This window comes from Nothobranchius furzeri, chromosome 4 (genome assembly GCF_043380555.1).
Source record: "Nothobranchius furzeri strain GRZ-AD chromosome 4, NfurGRZ-RIMD1, whole genome shotgun sequence".
NCBI lineage: Eukaryota > Metazoa > Chordata > Actinopteri > Cyprinodontiformes > Nothobranchiidae > Nothobranchius > Nothobranchius furzeri.
The window spans coordinates 6,668,099-6,695,048 of NC_091744.1; the positions used below are offsets into that span (position 1 = coordinate 6,668,099).

Here is a 26,950-nt window from a genome sequence, read left to right on the forward strand (position 1 = left end):
AATTTATGCCCGTATTGTATTTACTCAACAATGTACACTGCCAAAGCAAATAGAAATATTACTTACAAATGTTTATCCAAAGGCACAGCATCAAAATACAGTTCGACATGCATTTCTGTCTCATACTGAAGTAAACATTCAGAGTATGACCCATCTGGTCGTTCGTCACAGGATGAATTCTTTACTGTAGGGAAGCGTTGGGACAACACAGCAGAAAGGTTCCTAGTAATGTGCAGCACTGAAGTCCAATCAGGTCTCACTTGTAACATTTCCTCTAAGCTGACATTATTAGCACCCAAAACGTCTCTGATTCACAACAGACTCTGAACGCACCTGAACTCCACCGCGTCCCACAGGCGGCCCTCGTAAACACGTGAAATGCACATTTACAGGTTTGAGGAGAAATGAGCAGGTTTGGTCCACCACCATCATCACCATCAGCAGCAGCCAGATAAAACCAGTAAAGACTCATCCTGAGAAAGATTTGATGCTTTGACTTGAAGGATGTGCAAAAACTGAAACCAACCTTTCTTTTTCCTTTTGGCACATTAAAATCTGGCATTTGTTTTTTTAAATTCCTCCCCTTCTTACGGGGAGGCTTAAAGCCTCTAAACAAAGGATCACTGAAGCAAAGCACATTAAAATATTCCAGTTAAAAAAATACAACAGTAAAAACGTAATATAAAAGTGGATGTGAACATCCCGTCGGTCCATGTGAGATATGCAGGTCAGCGTGTTATACAGTAGATCTGCCCAAAACAAAAACATTAACAAGGCCCAAGTGCAGACAAGAACCCTGAAATCAGTTTGATGCTGTGTCTCCCTTTAGTGGTCCGTGTCCTCCGAGTGGCTGACTGATACATCGTGTAATACTTTGTGTCTCCAGGGTTTTCCAGGCTCATCTGGACAGTTTGCTGATAACTCGGATGAGGGCGGCGTTCTCGTCCTTCAGCCTCTGGTTGTCTGCTCTGAGGTCCCCCAGAACCTGCGGGCACACGGTGAAACAGCATCGTTTTAAGATCTCAAACAATCTGTGGCGTTGCCAAATTATTTTAAACATCCACAGCTGAAAGGAGACAGGTGGGAGAGTTTTGGAGGCGTCTGAATTCAGGGGTTGCATTTTAAGTTTGATTGCGAGTCTGAGCTCTGTCTTCTTAATCCCCAGTGAGTCGTGGCGGACGGCTGCTTATACTGAGCCAGGATCCTCTGGAAGTTTCTTCCTGTTAAAAGGGAGTATTCCTCTCCACTGTCACTACATGCTTGCTTAATATGAGGATTGAGTATGTAGGGCTGGGCGATACGGCCTAAAAATCAATATCACGATATACTGAGGACTTCACCTTGATGACAATAGATGGTAACTACAGGTATGCACAGAAACAAAAGTTGTCCACTAGATGAGGCTGTCACATGTATTACTTGAGTCACAACTGTATGTGACTTAATGTGGTACAGCTTCTTAAAGGGACATGAATGTTGCCAACCAACACACATCTTTTCGTTTTTTTATTATCAAATTTACTGACATGGGAAGAATTATCTTGATAAGAGTCAAAATTTTCAATAATGATACATTTTCAATTTATTGCCCAGCCCTACTGTAAAGTCTCTGACACAAGTCAGTGACTCGATGCAATCTTCTGGGCTCCTTATATATTTAAATACTCACAAATGAGCTCGTAATGCAGTTCTCACACCTCTTCATGTATTGCTGTTGACTTTAGTTTTAAATTGTGTTTAGTGCTGTCACGGTTGCAAGGCGACAGAATATATAACGAGGTAGAGGTGTGAATAAATATGAATGCTAAGCCGTCCTAATCAACAGCCGATGAGTCTGTTGTGGAGGACTCAGCCCACGTGGACTGGGTAGGAAGGGTTGATGCTGCCTCTGCATTTGCACACAGTCATTGTTTACCCATCACTGGATGAAAATCAGCAGATCAAATTCAGCAAATGGCTAAAACTCATTCAGTTTTATAGCTGCTCAGCTAAAATGTGACGTGTTTGATGCTACGATTAATTTACAACGAACAGAATGGTTTAGGAAGATCATGTGAAAAAAACTTTATTAGTTCTTGTAAATAAACAATTATGAGTCTGAAAAGCAGAACACAGAAGCTCTACGCTGCTGTTAACTTGATGCTTTTCCTTGTTTTATATCGAACACATTCAGTTTGTTTTACACTCTCAGGTGAACATGTCTGCGTTTCGTAAGTCTACATCAACATCATGGATAAAAGTGTCATCCATGGACGTAATTTTGGGGGGGGGGGACAGGGGGGACATGTCCCCCCCACTTTTTCCAAAGTCAAGTTTTGACCCCTGCACTTTTTACCATCCAAAAACAATATTACGCTATATTAAATTGACACTGGTTGAGCTGTAGGACCAAGCGGAAAGCAACCGTTTGTGTTGAAGCCGGTTTCCTATTAGAACATATTATAAAGATACCCCCCCCCCCCGTGTCCCCCCCACTTCTAAAGTGAAAATTACGTCCTTGGTGTCATCTCCAGCTAGTTCAGACCCAAAACAGCTGATGGGTGTTTGTCCTGCCAGCATTTTGTTTTTGCAACACGTTCACATTTTTACCCTGAAACACAAAAGCGTTTTAGTTTTCATTTAAATCAGTTATCGTTTCTGACATACCTTCAGCTCGTCCTCCAGTTCCAACGCTTTCCTCTGGAGGGACAACTTCTCCTGGGAACCAGAACAGAAACTAATAAACTCAGACCTGTTCTGCTGCGGAACCGCAAAGTTCTCACACGTCAGCGCTTGGTTCACCCCCGAGGCATTACAAGCACCTCAGGTGTGAATTTCAGCGCCTCGCAAAACTGGAGTTTGCAGTAAAAGCCGAGACAGTTTGAACTTACAAATCTCTCCAGCTCGAGCAGAGCCGGTCTGTCTGTGCTGCTCTCCTGACTCTGCAAACAGACAAACAGGAAATAGGTTCGTTCACAAGTTTAAGACAAACTAATGTAACAGGAAGCACAGAAAGCTGAGAGGAAAAGACACACAGCAGCCATCGTTACTGATAAAAGTAACGTTATTAATGCTTATTTATTTGTTAGTTTAATCATTGATCTATTTTAATATCACTTTAGTATTTTGTGATAAAATGTCTCAAGACAATAACTTATGTTTCAGAACAAATGATGTCTCCACAGTGCCTAAGTAACATCTTAATCATATGGGCCAATCATTGCTCTGAAAGGTTTAAGGTTGGTTTATGCTTGACGCGTCTGCGAGGTCCGCACGGCTCCGCGCGGAAAAGTTGCGTCATTTTGACAACCGCGGCTCTCCACCGCGTCTCTACTCGGCCCAAAATTTCCACAACGCGCACCTAGGAAAATTTCTAACCACGCGGATGGTCGGACGCAGATAAACATAGCGGACCGGCAAGAACTAGTATGGCAGAGGTTGGTAAATACAGACATTTGTATGATTCAGCTCTCAGAGATCACCGTGATCAACATGTTGTTAATAATTCTTGGAGAGAAATAACTCGCACTGTCGGAAAAGACGAGGACGCTGTTAAAAATGCTGGAATGCCATGTTGTAAAGTCATTTCTACTTCTGCTATGGTGTAGTGTTGGATGCATGCTGTAGAGCTCCATGCTGCCCCCTACAGTTTGGGAGAATGTTGGCTCACCGCAGAGACGAGCCGCACGAACCATAAACGCTGCAAGTTGTGAAGCGCGTTCCATCCGCGAGCCGCATCACCAAGCGGAAAGTGAATGCGTCAAGCATAAACCAAGCTTTAAAATAGCAGTTCCTCAAAGTATCCGCTCCGTTTGCAGAGACGTGGAGCAAAGACACGCAGGAAGGACGTTTCTCAGCTAGATTCCCAGAGAGGTGCTGGTCCAAGTGGCTGGGGAGAGGTAAATCTGGTCTTTGCAGCTGCCTATAACCCGACTCCAGATAAATGAAAGATAATGAATGAATCAAAGGAGAGGAGACTAGGATTACAGCTATGGCTAAAAGACTACGATTTGTCTGATGGCCATGTCCCAGCAACAATCTCTGGTGTGTGCGAACCACTCCAAGGCAGACTGCTTTTGCCTCACTTCCATCGAGTGCTTTGGTCCAGTTTGCTATAGAGAACAGCAGGATTAGCTTAACTCCTCTGCCACCGTTGCTAAGAATAAAACTGCTGAAACAGCTTTATGTGAGAGTGATTTAGAACAATGAACTCCATGAAAATGTTTTGTATCACTTTGGTCTTGGTTTAGCTCAAACTAGCCATTAGCTTGTCAGTCCTATAGGACATAAACCTCATATCTCTAAACAGAGACGCTTCAGGAAGCTCTACACAGAATCAGACATCAGAATGGGTGAAATACACCTCTAGACTCCCATGGGTTCATCACAAGGCTGAAATACATCCCAACATAAAACCTGCCGTAAACATGAGACTGAGAATTACCACGAAACTTCACCAGCATATATAAGAATTATTATAATTAAATATGCTGAGAAATTGCTAAACATTTAGAGATTTACTGGTCTGATATGCATCATATTCAAAGGTTCACAGTTTATGTATTCCATCATTTTAATGAGTGCAGAGAGACAGTTTGGACGGATCTCCTCCTCGTCTCCGAACGCAGCTCAATGAAGATGTTGCAAAGTAGTATTATGTAGCCTGTAATGTGCCATCTCTGACACACGCACGCACGCACGCACGCACACACGCACGGACGCACGCACGTAAAGGTCAGAAGCAGCAGCAAACCTTCCCAACCTGTCGAAGTCTCTCCAGCTCCACTTTGTTCTGACTGAGCTGAAGCTCCATCTCCTGCAGTTTCTCATTCAGAGACAAGTTCTTCTGCAGAACCTTGATGTACAACTAGATGGAGACACAACCACAGGCATGTTATGACAATATTTAATGACAGTTAATAAGCCTTCTGTGCGTTTTCTTGTTGAAGCAAACCGCCTGCTGAGCATCACTCCTGTCCTGCATTTATCTGACTGTGTTCACATTCAGCCCTCAGGTGTGTTTCTCAGGTATGTGCAGAGGCAGAGTCAGACACATACCTTCTTGTAGTCTGCAGACGGGTCCTCCAGTTGATTCACACTGAAGAAGAAACGGGGAAGAAGCTGTTAAGATTCAGGTAAACCACATTTAGATCTGATGTAGCCACATGAGCTAAAACCCACAGGAGAAGCTTCTAAAATATGTGTGACACATCTGAGTAAAATCTGCTGAGACGGGAAGGAGTGACAGTTAGTTTTAAAAGTATAATATCCTCCCAAGTTTTCCCCAATTCTAAACTTTAAAAATCACCTGAAAATTAGGGCAAATTCATGTCTTCCTTCTCCAATAATCGGCCCTTGACTTGGACAAAATCTTTCACTTTGGACCCTGATGAATCAGTTAAGATTCCTGTGTTAGTTAAATCTATGACAAACACCTAAAAAATGACAGACGAGGATTTAGTCACACTGGTTGTTTCTGAAAGCCTTTAAACACCGATTGCTTTTACAGGACTGACACTCGGCTACGAGAACTGGACCAAAAATGAGAAAGCTCAAAGAAATTCTATGAATCCAGAAAAAAGGAAAAATATCTCAAGACTTCAAATCAAGCCTTCAGGAACCTGTTTTTACATTTAGCATAAAATATCAAATGAAATCCCAGATTTTCCACTGATAAAACATCAGTTTCTACATTAACTCAGACTCACTCAGTGCTGTGGCCGTTTGCATCTTCTAGTTGAGTGTCAACGTCGTCGTTCTGAAAAACACGAGGGTTCAACCTGAGAGGTCATCAACAACATACATCTCATCATCGATCGAGCTGAAACTCAGGAAGCTTTCAGGTGGAAACAATTTTCTGCCGCAGATTTGATATTTTAGAGTAAACTGGTGATTAAAACATGCAGCAAGCTCTTCTGCGGCACTTCTCTGTAAAAAGGAGGTCATGCACAATTTTCCACCACCAGATTTTAATTTAGAGCATTTAAATAAGCTAAGCCACCTTGAGTTTTTTGTTTATTTAATTTACACACTCCCAAAAGACAAACGTTCCTGGATGTACTGGTTTCTCACTGAGCTGCGTTCACAAGCAAGTTTTCAATATGTCAAGTGTTCACAAGGTGTGTTAACACACTGCTGAAGTTTGGAACATTTTCAATAAAACTACGTGACAAATAGGGTTGGGAATCGTTTGATTTTGAACGATTCCGATTTTAATTCCTCGTTTCGATTCCGGTTCCTATCGATTCCCAATTCCGATTCTTTCAAGACATGACATGTTTTAAATGAGCCAGCTAACCACAGGTCCTACTTGATGAAATAATCTTAACTTCAACATGAATTTTAATTCTATGAACAACAACATCACCTTCATTTAGACAGAAACATGTTTTGGAGAAAAAAAGAAAAAGACTTGCAGCACAACCAGGGTGTTTGTTTCTGACCACAACCAAAGTCTGGAAGAAGCCTCTGGGATGAGAGGCTAAATGTCTCCAACATATCCAGGAACGTCCAGCTGTTTCCAGCTAAAACTCTCAGGATGATCACGTCCAGGATGACTACAACTACACCTCCATGCTGCAGCAGCATTCAGTCAGAAAAGAAAGTGAAACTTAAATTTAGCTGCTGTCAGTAACAATCTAACATATTTTAAACATTAAAACTCTCAACAGAAATAGTTCAGAAAGGAAATTAAAATGTTCACAACTTTGTGTGTCATTTATTATTGTTATTAAAATTATTTATTGTGGCAGAAGCTGGTGTGGTCCACCACAGAGAAAGCTGCTCTAGCATGATGACTTTAATTATTCTACAGGTTATTGTTCAGCCTTTGACGCGCGCGCACGCACACGCACGCACGCGCACGCACACACACACACACACACACACACACGCACACGCGCACACACACACACACACACACACACACACACACACACACACACACACACACACACACACACACACACACACACACACACACACACACACACACACACACACACACACACACACACACACACACACACACACACACACACACACACACACACACACACACACACACACACACACACACACACACACACACACACACACACACACACACACACGAGTGTTGGTGAGCGGCTGCGTCTGACTGCTGACGCTCTGTGTGTGTTTTTATTTCTGCAGTGAGACAAACTCGCCTCACACTGTCCAGAGTTTGTTCCTTAAAGCTTCTATTAAATCCACCGTGTTGACGTATTTTAACAAGTTTCCTCTACGCTGCAGGAATTAAAAGTTTACATAACAGAGTAAAAGTTCGGCAGAAGCATTTGTTTATGTCTGGGTGGGGGGAGGGGGGACTCGGTGCTGCACACAGACAGCTGGTGTGATCAGCTCTGAAAAGCGTTGATCACAATTTGCAGATCACCTTTATTTTTCCACGGAGATCGGCCACGGATTCCTCTTCCGTCGGCATTCTAGGAATCGAAACTAAGAATTGAAATAAAAAACTTTAAACGATTCCAGGGAAAACTAACAGTTGGTCACGGTTCCAATCGATGCTCGATGCCCAACCCTAGTGACAAATTTTCCCTTAGAGGAGTCAAAGTCCTCACAGGTGTCGGAAAGTGTAACAAATGTTAGATAACGTAAAAGAGAATAAAGTTAATTTGCAAAAACTGCTGTAACTGGGTTATGGACTCCACAAGACTTGTCCCAAAAAGTGTCAGATGTCAGATGCCAATTGAACCTTTCAAACACCTAGTCCGGGGGGCGAGACAAGCTCAGATACGCCTGAATAAGGACGTACAAGTCAGCTGGAGGAGAAAGTAGCTTCAAACGGCATGTTTTGGACTCTTATTTCCTGATATTTGGACATCTCGCCTCTGATTGGCTAACAGCAACGTGACAATACCACTGACTGGCGTTTTATCTGCACAAATAACAAGCCTGGAGGTGTGTGGTGGAGTTGCTAATGCAAACGGTTAGCTTATACTAGCCGAGATGTTCTCTGCCGTTTCCTGGATGCTAAACCAACAACAGCTTTCTCCGTTGCTAATCAAGATGGGTGAGTGCATGAATGCTAACTGATAGTGTGAAGTAGACATATCAGGCTTTTCTAATCCTAGAGTTTCACCGTCTATTTTCTATCAGAGGCTAATGCAGGAGATAGGTGTAGGAGACTATTTCATGTTCAGCCTGCATGAAAAACTCAAAGCAACTGATTATAATCAGAAATAATCATTAAATGTTTTTCAGTGTTCCACAGCTTTAATGTGAAGTTTCCTTCTACATTGTCACTACATGCTTGGCGACACACGGACACAAGTCTGTCAGGTTTTCTTAGACAGAACACTTTTAACTAATTGGCGTAATGAACTGTGGTCAATGCACTGATAATTGTTTCAGTTGGACTGTTTACTTTATAAAGTGATTTGACTTTATATATATAAAAAAACTGAATTGAACATTTTTTTGTTTCTACTCTATAACCTGTTCCAGTCCAGTAAGACTCGGTCTTGATGTTTTACTTCACTAAACATAATCTGTATTATCAGATTAAGCAATCCTGAGAACAGCTAAAACGAACCAACCGTTTGACTTTCAGAGTAAAATCAGTGAAGTGATTATTGAATGTGAGAGGGTGAAGTCCGCCCCTCCCTCTGTGAAAACCCCTCAGAAGAAACATCAGAGTTTTTAACTTCCACTAAGAGAAGTTCCTGTTTTCTAAGGACTTGTTCCGCTGCGCCCTGACACCTCTTTGACCTAAAATGTGGTTGCATATAAACTGATGTGTTTGCTGAAACCAGCTGATAACCGTTTGAGACGTTTCTTACTTCTCCCAGCTGCACGATGCCAGTGGAGCGTCTCTCCTTCCTCTGCTTCCTCCTGTAATTAATTCCCAAGCGTTTATCTCCATCCGACTCCACCTGCTTTATCGGGTCGGTGTCTGAAACCAACAGAGAGAAACAGGGAAGCAACCAGGAGGGTCCAAGACTAAATAATACAGCTATGAGAATTAAACCAGAGTGGAAATTTGCTCCAAAACCAGGAACATCAGCGGTTTATCATCAACTCGCCCCTCAAACAAACGCTGAGGTTTTAGAAAAGCAGCATCAGTTAACATAAACACAACAGAGACAAAAACAATGAAACTGATTTGTTTTGGGCTGTGAAAAAAAGAAGCCAGATTTTCATGTAATCCAGACTTTCTGAAGGCTCTTAAGAGTCTTTGTGGAGTTTTTCGGCCTCTTTTAACTTATTTTCCTATCCGTTCCTTCAAAAATCCTGTAAAACTATTAATCAGAACCACCTTAAATAAAGAGTAATAAGGATGTTTGGCTGCTTGGAAGAAGAATATGAATAAATAAGAACTGGATGAATTTTAAATTCCTGTTTTGTGTTTAGGAGCTCATCAACACACCAGGTTTAAGTTTAGAGGCTGACTTGCTTATTACAAGGTGGTGCAACACATCCGGTACATAGCTCCTGTGCAACAGAGGTCACTGAAAATGTTGCAACAGGAAAAAAAAAAAACCAAAAAAACACAACGTTGCACAAATATCACAAACCCACACCGTGTAAATTATGCTCAGTTAAAAGACTCAGTTTCAGCATAACATTAATATTAATTCATAATAATAAAAAAAAACTCTTCAGAACATCTGACCCAGAACCAAACTTCGGGATGTTTGTGATGCTTTTGGACTGAACGGGGTTGTAGAGCTGAGTGAGAGAATGACCTGAATCTCTGCTCCAGTCCAGCAGAAAGTGTATCGTGGTTGTTCTTGATGAAATATTTCATCAAACCTCAGCAGTGCAGAATCAGTTAAAGGGACTTGGTTTCATCTCAAAGGCGAATCCATGAAGACGTTACAAGTCTGGACAAGTATGCAGCGCAGCAAGTGCTTTAAGAGGCAAAGGTCTGTACGCTCTGTGCTGCTGCACTAATTGTTTTTAACAAATGTTCTTTTAGGTTATTTTCCTACTTCAGCCATCAGAATGTGCCTGCTCTGATAAAAATAAATAAAAATAGACAAAAAAATAAAGTTTGGTATCTTTTCTACACACACAATAAGATAAAACTACAGTAAGAAGCAGGCAGCAAAACAAAACAGAGCAACAAATGTCTGTTTACTCTTCCTACTTTACTTTAAATAAAAACATGGATGAACCCTTTAAACCAACCACAACCATAAAGTCCCCTGAAGTGGAGGAGGTCGTTTTAATCTGCCACATGCTTTAGTTCCCACCGAACTAAAACTGATAAACTAAGGTGGAGTTTTTCGAGCAGCGATCTGAAAACCACTGACCAGCAGCAGCAGCAAAAGCCCTCAGCAGAGGTGAGAAAAAAACCATTTCCACCCTCAAACAACCTCACAGCTCGCTCATTATGTCATGTTTTTTTAGAAAGGAGTGAGGCTTGTTAACGGGAAGTCTGAATAATAATAAAGGTTACACTTAAAAACAGTTCAAACACATTAGATCGTACAATATTTAAATATATGCTAAATGCATTTCAGCATAAACAAAAGTGGACTACAAAGACTTTTACTAGTTTATAAAAAAATAAACATTTGATACTTAAATATTCTTTAAAAGAAAAACACTTAAACTAAACAAGTCAAAATGAAAGAATATGTTTCCTGTTGAGGAGCAACATTAGAATCTCTTTAAAAAAACATCCAACTTTGTTGGTGAAACCAAGAAATAACAGGTTCATAACGTTTGACCGTTTTGTACTTTATTACTTCAGTCCAGGTTGTGAGCAGAAACTAGACATTACGAGTCATATGTAAATAAAAAAATTAATAAATAAATAACTTGTTGACCAGAGCGAATGATGTTTGTAAACCAGAAACAGTAGGGATATAATATTTTATGCGATGCAATGGAAAATGTTCAAAATTAATCTAATGTTATAAAGAATATAAAAAGCAGAGCAAAAACATGACAGTGCAGCATCTGGACCATTTGAGGAGCACATAACAGAGAGAAGTTCTACCCATAGACATGAATACTTAAACACACTATTGGGTGCTGGAGAGCGTAATTGGATGTTCCTCACTCTCCAAACTCAACTTGAGTCAATGCAGAGTGAGCAACTATGCCCGTTTTTTGTTCAGCCTATGGTTGCAACAATTATTGCAATATTAAAAACAAATCTCGTGGGATTATTATTGACTTTTCTAGCCTACCTGTTGGGATTTTATATTTGAAATTATTTTATGAAATATTTTTAACTAACATGCCATACTATATGAAAAGCATAGTAAAATGTGTTTTATGTCTTTTAGACAGGTAGGCACCTTCAGTAGAAATAAATGCAATGAGGTTGAATGGGGACCCATCCAAGATGGCGGCCCGCTGCTACGTCAGGTCCAATAAGAAGCCCCGATCCATGGGGTGTCTGTGGTTCTATCTGTGTGTGATAAACATGGAGTTGTTCCTCCTCCTCCAGTATGTCTCTCCCTCACCGCTTTAGTTGAAAGAACCGAGGCAGATTAACGCATGAAAGATTAATCTGTCCAGGATTATATGGGTGGTTGATCTCTGAGGAACTTTTAAAGTTGTTTGCAAGAACTCCGTTTCCTCTGTGAGAGCTTTTAGTGTTTATCAGTTTGGACAGATTTTAATCCTGTATGGGATTATAACAATTTAAACAAGGTTTTGTTTGTCAGTAGAAACCAGCTCTGACTGGAGTTAGAACCAAACTGGGGCTTAACTGGATTGCAATGAACCCAAAACATTAAATAATCTTTAAATTAAAGCTGCAATAGAAAATCTACAGAACAAGCTAACTTTTGAACACAAACCCATGGCCACGTCCACCTGATACCAGAACCTGCACCGCCAGAGGAAACAAGAGAGCGCTAAACACCAGTCACCGTTTTCTACGTCCAAATGTCTTTTCTTGTCCAAACTTCAAATGGTGTTTATCTTTTTGGGACTCTGGTAGTTTGCCCTAGTTCTGGTAGTTTGCCCTAAAGTTGAAGTGGTAGCAGCCGTCGGTTTCTCCTTCTCTAATATTATTGAGTGGAGAACCTCCCACACCAGTGGTGTTCTGTTGAGTGTGTAATGAAGGAAGGATTCGGCGAGACCAACAACCAGATGGTCCAATTGTTGGTTTTGGACCGAGTCGTGTTATTAGCTAAGGCAGTGGCGGTTCTACATCGAATTACTCCCCGGGCGAGGCCCCCTTTTGATAATGTCATCATATGAAATCTGCTCCCCTACTGAGTGATTGATACTAATCAGAGCCAGGTTAGTGAGCCGCCCCTGAAACATAGGTGACCTCAGGTATGACTTGATCAAGTTTTGAAAAGCTTCTCTCAGCTTGAGCCACAGTGACTGGCAGTCCAAAAGTTGGGGTAGATCTCCAATAGATCTCATGATCCATAATATTTTAGAATTGCCTCTGAAATTGTAATTTAAACTGACATAAAAAACTGTAGACCATCAAAAATGCCAACTTTTACAGAACAAATCAGGTAAAAAATAATCAGTGCAGCCATCTGCAATAAATAAACAGGATAGTTAGTGGTGACTGGGGAGTTTTCTTCTGCTTGTAGAATTGTTTTATTTATTATTATGTGAACATGATCAACATGTGTTTGTTGTTGTTCAGGCAGGCCACAGGCTGCAGTGAGCATTTAACAAATCCTAGTTTGAATCAGTAAAAAACGATTCAAGGAATTTTTTCGAACCATTTGAATATTCGTTACAATATTTCAGCCCTATTAGCTCTGTTAGCAATTAGTTGACCGCATTTAACCGTTAAAATCCCAGTTAACTGGTTCAAAAAATTGAAAACATGCATCATGAGAGCTACATACCTTTATCTTTCTCCTCTTTTTTCTTTTTTTTCCCCCTGAATGGGGCACCTGGTGGTTTTAGCCTTTTTATGTTCATCTCTTCTGTTTGGCTCCTGACTCGTTTCCTTTAGTCAGGACTAAACAATTTGACGTTGATGGGGGGGTGACCACAAAATCGTTTTGTTTTTCCTTTTTTTATTCGGCCATTTCACACAATTCAGAGAAACCTGAAAGAATGATAGGCCTGTGTTTATGATATTATGAATGAAATATGGAAGAACGTTAAGATGTGATTGACTTTAGCCATGTTAATACAGTTGATTCAGCCCCTGCACGCTCATTTCATTTGGGAAAGACGCAGAGGTGAATTCCCCCGCCGCACCCCTCCCCTTCCTGTTCTTCAGACACACGGTGCACGTGAACGTTCTCAGTCAGCAGGAGTGCCTGCAGCTGCAGGGGGCGCCAACTTGCTGTTTCCAATCCAGACACTGTCATATGACAGATAATAGAAAACCTCGGTGCGGCGCAGATTTCCTTTTTTTTTTTTACTCCGCGCCTGTGCGCCCCTTTTGTGTCATGAAAAAATGCCGCCCCGGGCAATTGCCCTGTCTGCCCGTGCCTAAAACCGCTACTGAGCTAAGGTTTTAGACAAATGCTCGGGAACCAATTCATTACTTTTTTGTTCGTTTTTTTTATCTCTACAATACATTAATAGCTATACAACGTTACAACATTGTTAAGAGGCATGACATTTTTTTCAATCCAGTTTATTTTGCAGATAGGCCATTGTATCTTTAAACAAAAACAAGTGAATCATAAAACCTTTTTGTATGAAAAAGGTGATTTAAGTTCAGTGAACTCATTTTTAACCTAGAGATTATTTATTTTTGTTTTATTGATAACAAATTATTGGAAGTAATTTAGTTTTGTGTCATAAAAAAACTTTGAAAGCAACAAAGTCACTCAAGAGTAGGTGAGGTGGTAGAAAGATGCATCGATAGTTGTTCTATAATCATATCGAAACCCTCTGAATCATAGCGGAACCATAAAGAGCCTGAACCCAGTCCCGTCCTAACTCACCTCTCTCAGCAGGTGTGAAGGTGACGATGGGGCTCACAGTCTGGATGTTCCGAGCTAGAGTTTCAATAGCTTTACTGACGTTTTTTTCTGCTTCTTTCAGGTCCGTCAGCGTCACGCCCTGCAAACACAGAACAAAAACCTAACCACTCAGATTCCTTCAGTTCCTTTAAGAACTTTTAAAATGTAAATAAAAACAAATAAGACTGACTTATTAGCAGCTAGATTCGCAGCTTTTTCCTGCTTTTAGTGTAAATGATTCCCTGTTGGTTTTGTTGTTTAGAGATTTGTTCAAGTGGGAATAACTAAAATAAAAAAAATGTGTTGGAGCAAATAAAATCCCATCAGCAGAAATAACCGAGTAATCGGAAAAAATCTGAACGTGTTAATTATCTGTCCAAGCGGAGATCACAGAACAGAAAGATATTTAACAGAAAGATTGAGAATGGAGAACATGTTTCTGCCCGGGCCTTTTAGACACGACACACTGAGCCTTTCAACTTTAGTGTGTTTTCATAAAAAATAAAAACGTGTTTACTGGGGGATCATTTTTAGCTTTAACACAACTGTGAGCTGGTGATTGGGTTAAACACCAGCTGTGGAAATACGTTAGCATTAGCATGTTAGCATAAGTAGTTGGTTATATTCTTAAATGTTTTAAATTGGAATAGTATGGTTGACTCCTCAAGTGGAGGAGTTTAAGTATCTCTGGGTCTTGTTCACGAGTGAGGGAAAGCTGGAGCGTGAGATCGATAAGCGGATTGGTGCTGCATCTGCAGTGATGCGGGCGTTGTACCGGTCTGTCGTGGTGAAGAGAGAGCCGAGTCAGAAGGCGAAGCTCTCGATTTACCGGTCGATCTACGTTCCTACCCTCACCTATGGTCATGAGCTTTGGGTAGTGACCGAAAGAACGAGATTGCGGATACAAGCGGCCGAAATGAGTTTTCTCTGAAGAGTGGCTGGGCTCTCGCTTAGAGATAGTTAGAGATAGAGTGAGAAGCTTGGGCATCCGGGAGAGGTTCAGAGTAGACCCGCTGCTCCTCCACATCGAGAGGAGCCAGTTGAGGTGGCTCAGGCATCTGGTCAGGATGCCTCCTGGACGCCTCCCTGGTGAGGTTTTCTGGGCAAGTCCAACCAGGAGGAGACCTAAAGGTAGACCCAGGACACGGTGGAGGGACTATGCCTCTCACCTGGCCAGGGTACACCTTGGGATTCCCCAGAGGAGCTGGCCCAAGTGGCTGGGGAGAGGGAAGTCTGGGCCTCTCGCCTTAGGCTACTGCCCCCGTGACCCGACTCTGGATAAGCGGATGAAAATGGAGGGATGGTTGACTGATTCAGTAACAAATAAAAAATAGTTCAAAATGAATACGTTGATGTTGCTGTAAAAATTCTGTTATGTAGGAACAGGAAGTTACTAAGATAACTTTTAGGTTATTGTATTAGGCTATGCAAAGTTTGGATAGTGGAAAAAAGCCTTAAAGCTATTAAAAAGGTTCTGTATGAAAAAAGTTCTTAAAACAACAAGAAAAGCAAGTATGGTCCAAACGCTTCATAAAGGAACTAAAACACAAAATCTTTTGAGAACAATGAAACTACATTTTTGCCTTGTATTCATTAAGCCTATTAAACAGGATATTTCAAAGTTCTGTTTTCAATTCATTTAATAAAATTCACACAGAATGTCGTTTTGAAACGGTGATGAAAAAATCCAAAATGGAGAAACGAGTTAGTGAACTTCTAATCTTAAGGTCCACGGCGTCGGTTTAATGCATCTTAAAGTCCACGGCGTCGGTTTGACGCAGACAGTTTTTAAAACCTCCACTGTGACATAAACAGTAGCTAGCTCCTAAACTGCAGATAAAAATATAAAATTCTATTAAATTTCTCTCTACAGCGTGTTTTTTTTACAATCATCATTTTGACAGCATCATGAGCTGTGACTCCCGAGTGAAGGTTTATATAAATGAATGAATGAATAAATGAATCTTTAATTTGGGAGAGGCCCCTCCGTACTTAGCGGCGCTCCTGAAAAGATATTTGCCTTCACACTCTCTGCGCTCTTCTGATCAGGGCCTCCTTGTAGTCCCTTGCGCTAAGTGTCGACCTCATGGGGGCCGGGCTTTCTCGGTTCTAGCCCCATCACTGTGGAACCAGCTGCCACCTGCAATTAGGCTGTCTACCTCTTTGCCGATCTTCAAGAGTCGACTGAAAACTAACTTTTTTGGTTGAGCGTTTCCAGAACATGTTTGAAGTCGGCTTGCTTTTATGTTATTTTTAATTCTTGTTTTAAATTGCTATTTTATTTCTTGTAAATTCGCTTTAATTCATTGTTTTATTCCTTTGTCTTATGCTCCACGCTTTATTTTCGGTGTTTTAACTTTGGGTGTGGTCAGAGGGACTGGTGGTGCCAGTGCTCGGCAGCCTCGCCTCTGTCAGTGCGCCCCAGGGCAGCTGTAGCTACATTGTAGTTCATCCCTACCAGCGTGTGAATGACTGATTGTGTTGTGAAGCGCCTTAGGGTTGTAGAACCCTAAGAAGGCGCTATACAAATACAGGCCATTTAACTTATCTTTTCATGATTGTATGTCTTTCTATGATTCAATTCAAGTTTATTTATATAGCGCCAAATCACGACAAGAGTCGTCTCAAGGCACTTCACATAATAAACATTCCAATTCAGGTCAGTTCATTAAGCCAATCAGAAATAATGTTTCCTATACAAGGAACCCAGCAAATTGCATCAAGTCACTGACTAGTGTCAGTGACTATACAGCAATCCTCATACTAAGCAAGCATAAAGCGACAGTGGAGAGGAAAACTCCCTTTTAACAGGAAGAAACCTCCAGAGGATCCTGGCTCAGTATAAGCAGCCATCCTCCACGACTCACTGGGGATCGAGAAGACAGAGCAGACACACACACACGCACACACAAAGACAAGTAATATAAATATAAAATTTCTTATACGAATGTGATGTGTTCCAGCGCCTTAGGCACCCAAATAGGGTTGTGGAAGGCGCTATATATAAACAAAGATTTGATTGATTGAGTAACGTGATGAAGTAGCTAGTCCACTGAAAGTTATTTACCCTCTCTCCTCAGGAAGAACTAATCTGCATGAGACTGCCTCACAGGGTATCTGCAGGTTTAAGGGAGCCAAACTTAACACTTTTTAAGACCATTTTTAAGGCCATTTTGACCAAATTTAAGCAATTTTTTAAAATCAAATTTAAGCTATAATTTCCAGCTAATTGCCTGGAACCGGGGCTAACCACGTCGCCAACGTGGGATAAGCCATCCAGTTACCATTAAACTTTCACTTCTCCATGGTGCAAGCTCCCACTAGCTTAACCAGCTAATGTGCTCATCTAAAAATAGCCCACTTTCACAACCAACTGAATGTGTATGGTTCCGCTTATGTCAATATCATACACAAAAAATGCTGAACACCAACTAGAAATTTATGAAAATTTTATAGAAATAAAATAATCTTATTTAATGGGTCTTTGGACATTAAGACCTTTGCAAACTGTATTTAAGGACTATTTGTTATTTTTAAGGATTTTTAAGGCCTTAAATTTGGAAAAGCAAATCTGAAGACTTTTTAAGGACCCGCGGATACCCTGGCCTCAAGGTCATGCATTTGCATCTAAAACTGTTTCCAGCTCATAAGAAAGAAGACAAACTCTTTCTTTTTAATAAATCAAAGAACTCTATTTTGATAAAGCTAATCAAACAAAGTGTTAGTCCAATAACAAGATGTGAACCAATCTGTGAAATGACAATGGTTATGATCAATTTTAATAAGTTATAAGACTTTAATCTAGCTGCACTAGACATACTGATACACGTACTGTAAGTCACAAGACACATTTTATTTTTCTCATCCAATCGGAACCTTCCTTTCTGAAGCGTGGCATAGTCTCTGTGGTGTTTATAAATCTGTCAAACTCTGATTCGACCATAAATCAAAACATCCAGATTAATAAAACCAGTCCTACGCCATCTTAAGCCAGTTCACCGCATTCTAAGAGAAGTGTCGGACCGGCCACCCGGACTTCCTCTATAAGCAAAGAACTAACAAGCTGGATAAATTCTGTTGCACTTTACCAACCAAGCAACGGTTCCTTTCAGAATAAAAGCTGAACTCACTGACCCTCAGGGTCCATCTGACACTGTCAACCAACTGTCGCTTTTTACCTGGAGAAAATCCAAAGACTAGTCTGTTGTATTGCTGACGCTGTTTCATCGGCTCCGGTACCTAAGGGGGGTGCGAGGACCTGGCATTCTGGATCTGTACGGAGGTCTCATCCTAAGGGTATGTGTGGAGCGACAAAATGGCATCTCCTGTGTTTATGAAACTCCGATCATAGCTTAAGTGCAAAACATCATGTCCCACTCAGACTTGCTTCTCCGGATACGAGAGTTCTGATGACAACATCACTCACACATACACCATTCATCTCACGTCTCATTCACACCAAGATCCATTCATCACCCAGAGTTTAGAGTTAGTCTTGTTTAAAATTGTTTAGAAATAAATCTTCTTTAACGTTTTAAAGGTGACTCTCTCTTCTCTTGTCTCTCAGTTAATACGAAGTGGTTACATAATCCCTGCAATAAAAAGTTCCAGTCTTCTGGTTAAAATTACCCAAAGATTCATAAGATTGATTTCAAATTTCCTGTGGAATCACACATCTTATGGTTCATTAAATAGATGTAAATTAATTCATTACAAATGATTGATTGATTGATGTAGTACCTGTGTGGAGCGGCGAGTCTGGCGCAACAACCGAGACCGAACTTTCCTCTGAGACTCAGACTCCTCGTCTCTAACTGGAGGCTGAAATCTAAAGACAGAAAATTTGTTTTATAAAAAAACAAACTGGATCCTCCCAGCTTCCAGAAGCAGCAGCTGAGTAAAAAAAAAACAAAGTTTCATTACTGTTTGGATTGTTGTTTCTTTTCCATGTTTGGACTCTCGGCTAAAGCGTCCTTCATCTGAGGAGTTGGTTGGACTCTGGCGGTACGGCTCATCTTGTCCTGCTCCTGCTCCTTCTCCTCCACATCCTGGTCTTTCTCCTCGGATGTCTGGACCACGTTAGAGAAAAACAAAGGTTAGGAGGTTAAATACATCACCAAAAAAATTTAACCAATCAAAAGAGAAACGCCTGCACAAACAGTTTAATCCTGATTTTATCTGCTAAATTTCACATTTAAAAAAAAAAATAATGTTGCTGCCATTTAGAAATCAAATGTACTATTATAAATATATAAAAAGATGCTACACATTCGGTTTTTAGCCATAATTAAAAATATTTTAATCAAGAGTTAACATGCAGACTTAAATGCTAATGATAAAAAACTTCCTCGATGAGGACCAGTTAATTCCTGTCAGAACTGGAAATTTACTTTCTAGCGTGTCAGCACAAATAAGGAACTTTGAGTTTGTTTTTTCCTCACAGCTGATTGCATCACATACAACCTAAAAGCAAAGAGCAAAACCGTAGCCGGGGCTCGTTCCTGATGGCATCTCAGTCCTGAGAGAGGTAAACTATTTCTTTGAACAGAGGCTGTACAGAGAGCAGTAGAAACGTCATTATTTATAACTTTTATGCAATAAAAAAGTCCCTTTAAAGGCTGATTCTGGGTCAAACTAAACACATACCTTAACCTGCATTTTAACTCCCTGCAACATCTGATAAACCGCAATACCCATAATGCCTCTGTGATATCAGATCACAGAGGCACAGAAGGTCATAAACATAATGACCTTAGGGTTCAGTCAAAGCAAAACCATGTTTGTCTTGTTTTTTTAACTGATTTACATAAAATGCATACATCAGATTCGTTGTTTTGTCATTTTAACTGAGTGGATTTAAAGCGTTCGAATGTTGAGGAAGTTAATGTTGCCAGCCAGGAAGTGGACTGAACCACAGACTGTCACATTATGGTTCGTGTTTTGAGTTTGAGTCACTTTCTCCCTTTTTGCTCATCAGTTTCCTCTGTCTTCCATTTTATTTGGTGGTTGCGTTAGCGCCGTGTTGCCAACAGTAATCCAGGATCGCTCCTCTGACTTTATTCACCCTCATTTTTGTGTTTTCTTTTAAAGATTAACCTGCTTGGGGTGTTTAACGTGTGACCTTACATTGAACTTTTACCATAACCATTGCTTTAAAACAGGTTAGCTGTTTTAACACAATTTTTGGATAACATCACTTTGATTTTCACCTTTTCAGCAGGACTGACGGTAGATGCTGTCACACTCTCGGAGTCTGGACTGGACACAGTGGAGCTTTCTGAGATGAAACCAGCATTTTTTAGTAATCGGCATGAAACCCTAAAGCACTGAGGTCGGGGGTTGAACAGGGTTACCGGGGCTGCTCTCCTTCTCCTCGCTCAGCTCCAGGCCTCCTGAAATGCCCCTCTCTTTGGACTGGTCCTGAACGCTCATCTTGTCTTTACTGCTCATCCTGCACACCGAACTCCTGGGGAAGAAAAACACACAAATGGGAAAAGTAAAAAACCTGGAGGCAGTACGAGCTGACACGTCTCAGGGGTTGGGACTCTGGTTGTTCGCACTCTAGTTGTTATTGTGTATTTCACTTTATTAGTGTTATTGCAAGTGGTTTGAGTTGGTTACTAAACGTATTGTTTTAAAAGGAAGTCAGGCACATTCCCGAGAACACTCAACCACCATTTACAGTTAAGATATTTTAATAAGGAATAAAGTTAAGGAATTATATTAACCTCCGCCGCTTGTTCTGTGTGTTTGCAGCATTGGATCCAGCTTGGTTCTGCCTGTCTGATATCGACCGTTCATTACGCCACTGTAAGACAGAAAAACATCACTTATTAGAGGAAAAATCAAACAAAATATCACCAAACAACATAAAAAGGCTCCTTTACATTGGCTTGTTTTTGTGACAACTCCTCTAGGAGATCTGTGAGATTTTCATCAGCCACGTCAAAAGGTGTCTGGCCCTGTGGCGATCAAACAAGACAAAAATCTGATTTAAGATAAGCAAAGAGGTTGAAAATAGAAGTGCGGGGTGGGGGAGGGGTATTCTGAGGGCCTCACCCCGTTGCTGCGAGCCTCCATGTTGCACAGTTGTTCGGCCAGAACGCAACATGCCTCCGGTTGACCCCAGTGAGCGGCGGCGTGGAGGGGCGTCCAGCCGTCAAAGTCTATAGCAGACACGTCCAGCCCACACTGACACAGTATCCTGACGGAGCAAATTCAGTTAAAATAAGGATAGCTGGAAATCTGGATAAGGACTAGCTCAGAATGTTGAAGGTGTGTTTTTTCTTTTTACTTTAGGGCCTCCAGGTAGCCTTTGGCTGCAGCCACATGCAGCGGTGTGGCGCCGGTTCGAGGGTTTCGGACATCAGCAGGCAGCCCTTCGCTCAGCCAAGTCCGAGCATCAGCCATCATCTGCTCCTCTTCTCTACGCTTAGCTGCTTCCAAGTTCACTCCTGAAACAAATCACAAGATGCAGAAGGTGTGAAAATGGGTGATAAACCGATTCTGGTTTTCTGGGCTAATACTGATTCATGTCAGAGAAACGGTGAATAAAAAAACCTTAATTTATGTTTCTGGTCTAAAAAATCTACATGCATCACAACTTAAATGATCGAACAGCTCTGAACAGCAAATTACTGGATACAAACACATTCTGGTCTACCGTTTCTTGGTTATGCAATGTGCAGGCTGTGATATCCATGTATCTGTGCTCCATTGATAAGCCTGTGGTCACGTAACTCAATAATTAACACATTTCTCGTTTATACTAATTTGAATTGTAATCATACGCTCCAAACAACAATTTTATTACTGTTAAATTCTTTATTCAAAGCCATTTTTGTCCTTTTTAATCAAGCTTAAAAAGTTGACATCTATTAAAATGTGCAGTAAAAAGAAAACATTCTATGTAGAAATAGGTCCAACCCGCTCTCTCACTCCACATCCCCACTGGTGAAGTGAGTCCAACACAACACAAACAAAAGATGGCGACTCACCCAGTTTTTGAGAATAATCCTGGAGAAGAGTGTCAGTGGCTTCATCCAGAGCGATGTCCAGGGGAACGTCCCCGTCACAGTTCACAGCAGTGAGAGATGCACCTTTCTGCAAAAGGAACCTGAAAACGCAAACCGTAGAAAAATAAAACTAAATTCCTTTAGAACAGGAACTCCTGATGCTATCAGTCAGTCATGTTATCTGTGTTTGTGCTTCTGATAGCTGCCCAGCCTCTCTGTGGGGGTGGAATCTAACAAAGAACAAGCTTCTGCAGAAGAAGGAAGAAAAACCAAATCTGTTTTCTAATCTTTAGGTTTCTGGACCACTCACGCTTTAGCTGGCGTGCGGTCTTGCCAAACATGACAACAATGTTAGCATTGTGGAGGGCAGAAATATCTCAGCACCCACGCTGTGCTCTGACGTCCCTACAGCGACAAAGGCTGATGAAGTGCTGCAAGTGTTTGGGAACATTTTACACACTCGACTATGTCTGGGTTGCCGCAGGAGGAAGCGACGTGCAGCGGCGTCCATCCCTCACTGTCGACCTGGTTTACCGAGGCACCGTGATCCACCAGGAAGGTCACCATCTCTATGCTGCCGTCTATGCAGGCCTGCAAGAGACAAGAAATGATAAAGCAGGTTATTTGTGGTTCTCTTAGAGGGGGAAATATCCAAGTGAGCTGTTCTCGTTAGAAACCAAGCTGCAAGGCACGCAAACGGAAATCAGTATTTAGATAAATATCAGAGCCTCAAACCTCAGAGGCTCACCCTGACCCTTTAGTCCTCTAAAACTAAATAACAATGACATCGTTTATTATATTCTGCTTTATTAAATGGACATATTTCAAATACAAAACTAAATATTTATGAGACTAGACCACCACGAATTTCTGCTGATGACATTTCACATTTCTTCTGTACATTAGGTTTTCCATGCCAGTGGTTGAAGAATACCAAATTTCACATTAAATTCCAAAAGTGTTGGACACAAAAAAATTTATTAAATGTGTTCAAATAAACAATCAGTTTATACAAACTCATAGAAAAGTCAAGAGGACGGAATTCACAGTGAAGCTGAGAGTTTTTATGAGGGAGGACTTAATGCAGCTGTTTTTTTCGAACACCCGGACTTGTTACAGAGCGTGACTTGATACGAGACACCACCTAAAAGATGGAGCAATAAACACCAGTTTTCTTTTAATTCTTAGGGATTTACTGAGTTTTGGCAGGCAGAACACTAAAGGCTTTCCTCTAGTGTTTCTGAAAAGTAGTTTGTGTAAATATATCAATCCCAAAACAGACTAACCCCCAAATTCCACTACCTTCGCCCCCGCCCTCCGCAGCCGCTCGCTTCCGAACTCAATTTTTACTGGTACCCGCTCTACAACGGCTCCGCTCCGGTGCGGAGACCTGAGGTGGGCAAATAAGCATGCGCGGGATTTTCGAAATCTTGCAATACAGTCAGAGCAATAAACGCGGAAGTTAGATCCAAACACCCGTTGTGTGGGAGAAGCATCGAAATGAACTGTTTAATCTGCCCATCATTTGTGTTGAGAGATCAGCAGTGTTTGGATCAACAAAGTGTGACTACTTTGATAGTGGAAACTGTATTTATGGCTTACTTTTGTGCATTTAAACTTCAGCCGCCATTGATAGTTGTTAAAAGTTGTTAAACCTGTGCATATGAAACAAAAAACGCATTTTGTTTATCGATGTATTGTGAAAAACGGAAGTTGTGCTTGCTCCTTTTCCTGTTGGACGGTTGTGATTTCTGTCCATTTACTGCGGAGGTGCTCCGGCGTCCGGCGAAAATAGGATCGATTCTATTTTTGCCGGACGCCGGAACAGAGGGCGGCGCACGGCGCCGCACTGCCGGAGCACGGCCGCGGTAGTGGAATTGCTCGATTGACTACAACGGGACCGATTTTGCTCCGGCGTTCGTGTCGGAGCGGAGCGGAGGTAGTGGAATTTGGGGGTAACCAAGCGATAAACAGTGAAGGGGTAGAGCTGCGTGTCCTCTTCTTCAACAGAAGAAATATTAAGACGATGAATCAGAAGTCTTATTTTTAAAATCAATTCTGAATTTAACAGAATATTTGGCGAGGTGGTCGTGCGTCACCTGGTGCAGAGCAGTGATGCCGTCAGCGTTGGAGCAGTTGACGATATCCAGCATGCCCTCCCCGTTCCTAGTTTTGGTCTGTTTGGCCTCCTCCAGCATCGCCTCAGCCTCCTCCGTGTCTCCATTTGCACACGCAGCCAGAAACTCAGCAGCTCTGTCAAATCTCACACTCTTCCTAAATCTGGATAAAGACAACTTTAATTAGTTCACCAGTAACCAGTTTGGCTACTTTTACCCACATTTAGCTCATTTTTCAGGGCTGCAGTGCAAAAAACTGGCAACACAAGCATGTTTTATAAGAGATTTCTAAGAACCTTTTTTTTAAAGGTTTAGATTTCCACTGAGACTGACTTTTCTCAACTTTAAAAATAATGTTAAAGACCAAGTTCACTTGTTTTTTTAAAACACATTTGCAGTGGTCTCTAGTATAAACAAAAGCCTTGCGAGTCGATCTCTGTAAGGAAAAAAGCTCTGGCGCTGCCGTTTCAGGAACTAGAATTGAGCTAGAACAGAGGGAAGCAGAAGACGGCAGAATTTGGAGTCTTACTTCCTGATATCCGGACATCTCACCCCTGATTGGCAAACAGCTATGTGACTACCACCGACTCTGTATGCGTTGCAATGTAGATGTTTTAGCACCACAAATAAAAGAATGAAGGAGTTGTGCCATGTTTTGGAGTTGCTAATGCTAACAATTAGCTTCCACTAATCAAAATGTTCTCTGCCATTTCCTGGAAGCTAAATCAACAAGAAGACTGTTTTCACGTTTAGCCTACACTCAGTGACTGATCATGTTTAAAAAAAAAAAAAGTAAAAAACTGCCTCAGTGAACTTGGTCATTAGTCTTTTCAAAAAGATCTGCCTAATATACTAGCAAACACACAGGGTCCTTTTAATCTTTAGCTGACAATTAAGTGTAAAACAGACATTTTCTACGTTTGTTCTCTAGAAAAAGCATAAACTCAAAGACGAAAAAATTTGGCATGGAGAGAAAGTCAGATTTGGTCATCCAAATCATTGATTCTCAGGCCCACAACATTAAAATCTCAGAAAAATTGTGACTCCAATTATACTATTTGTCACTCTATACAAATATTACTCTATACAAACAACAAAGAGTCTGATCAACATTTATAATATTTTATCACAGCTACTTTATTCCGAGGCAACATCAAAGGCTAATATGCCACCGCTGATCCTTTGAACAATTTTCTAAGACATTTCGAATCCTGGAGATCTTCTCGAAAACTCTTAACTTTATGGAAATAATAACAGCAGTTGGGGCTGGGACCCCACTTTGAATCCTGTGATAATAAAATAGCTATCAGACAAGGGTGAAATTATTCTGATACTTCTTTACATTGATATTTGTTACCGTGCTCTTGCTTTGCTTGTTTTTAATCAGTGTTTGGGTGTCTGTTTTTATTATTTGGGTGAGAATCGGAACAGTTTGCAAACCACTGATCTAAACTGAAATGTCTGAAATCAACACATGAATGAGTCCCATCATTCCTCTCGTTTAATCTGCTCAGCAAAACACAAACACCCTGTTAGGTTCATGATGAAAACCAACCACAGCAAGACCAACACGAACAGAGTAACACACTCAAAAAGGGACCGGCTGTGGGATCTTCACCACTAAGGATGGTTTGGAGTTGGTAAGATAAGTCCATCAAACATCTGACACAGAACCAGACTCATGAATCCTCCTTGATTTGATCATCTACTGTCATGTTATGTTATCATTAATGGGTTCTTTAGCATCACCTTGTTGGTGCTAAAGCCCTATTTATTTTGTTTTGTGTCAACACAAAACTGGCTCATCCCTTGAGTTTAGGAGTCTTATGTATAACTGATTGGAGTTAAGTGGCCTAATCAAAAATACTATCCATCTGAACTGGGTCAGGCACGAGCTGAGGACTGGAACTGGGTGAAAAGCTCTGCAGTGAAGATAATGAGCCAGACTTGGAAGAAACGAGGGTTAAAGATGATGTAGAAGGGAAGTGGGGGCCACAAAATGACTAAATCCGCCCCTTAAACAGCTGTCACCCGCTGTTTGTTAGTGCTACACTGATCAAAAACAAGATGTGCTTAAAAAAAACTGCACAAATAATAAATAACAAACACAACCGGAGGTGTAAACAATTGCTCCCTGACAGAGATCAACAGAAGATCATACAGGAAGCTTCCGCTTTCAAACAGACTGCTGATGGATAAAACGCCTGGTCCTCGACTGGTGGCGTCAGCCGGCTAGGGCATGGAGGTTTCCTCACCGCTGTTTCAGGTTGGGGCTGCTTCCATCTCCGCCCGCGGACTCCGGCTGCTCCCCCGGCGGGTCGCTCTGTTCGGCCTCGGCCTCTCCTGCGCCGTGCGCGGCATCGACCCGCCGCCTGCGCCGGGGCACGTCCGACGCCTTGTCGGTGGAGGAGCCGGTCCAGCGCTTTAGCTGCTCCCGCCGCTTGGCCTTCGCCGTGTCCCCCATGTATTAACCAGCGGAGGACGGTGTTTTAAAAACTAAAACAGGCGCTGGCGGGGGAAGACACACCCTCCATGTGTGTACTTTCGCTTCCTGGTTCTTGCTCCTGTTTCTGAAGGCGGCGAAGAGAAGAGCCTCGGCTCGTGCTCGTGAGCACCGGGAGCGCGTGAGTACGTCATCGCCGAAGCAACGTGCCCGCGCATTGTGCACACACTGCACTTCCTGCCATTGTGCTTTGCCTTGGCATCCCTAAACCCACACAAGAGGAGGCAGTACGGTTTCAGAGAGGATTCTCATGTTTATTCATTTATTGAGAGATCACAAACGCATGACCTTTATCATGGTCCTCCAGCGTTAAAAAATATCAAATAATGTGAATTGTTCACATTTGCATAGATAAATGTCATTTATTGTTTAATTACCATAATGTCCCAGCATTTATATTTGAAATGTTTGGGTGTCTGTTTAATTAAACGTTATTAA

The 26,950-nt window shown here is 41.5% G+C and overlaps 1 protein-coding gene across 2 annotated transcripts; it reads right to left on the reverse strand.

The window, feature by feature from the left end:
* Nucleotides 1-2: 2 nt before the first annotated feature.
* Nucleotides 3-26,929, reverse strand: ppp1r12c (protein phosphatase 1, regulatory subunit 12C). Of its 2 annotated transcripts, none has more exons than XM_015976171.2 (20): nt 26,265-26,929; nt 23,992-24,172; nt 22,353-22,483; nt 21,875-21,993; nt 21,172-21,331; nt 20,937-21,081; nt 20,765-20,839; nt 20,606-20,685; nt 20,231-20,343; nt 20,087-20,154; nt 18,801-18,946; nt 18,618-18,705; nt 13,860-13,977; nt 8,802-8,914; nt 5,688-5,737; nt 5,038-5,077; nt 4,742-4,846; nt 2,871-2,921; nt 2,647-2,697; nt 3-985 (listed from the first exon to the last, which is right to left on the reverse strand). In XM_015976171.2, the coding sequence occupies exons 1-20, from the start codon at nt 26,471-26,473 to the stop codon at nt 899-901; spliced, it is 2,130 nt and encodes a 709-aa protein (XP_015831657.1). In that variant the 5' UTR covers nt 26,474-26,929; the 3' UTR covers nt 3-898. The 2 variants fall into 2 exon arrangements, with proteins under 2 accessions (XP_015831657.1, XP_015831656.1); XM_015976170.2 differs by having other exon boundaries at nt 4,733-4,846.
* Between the last annotated feature and the right edge of the window lie 21 nt (nt 26,930-26,950).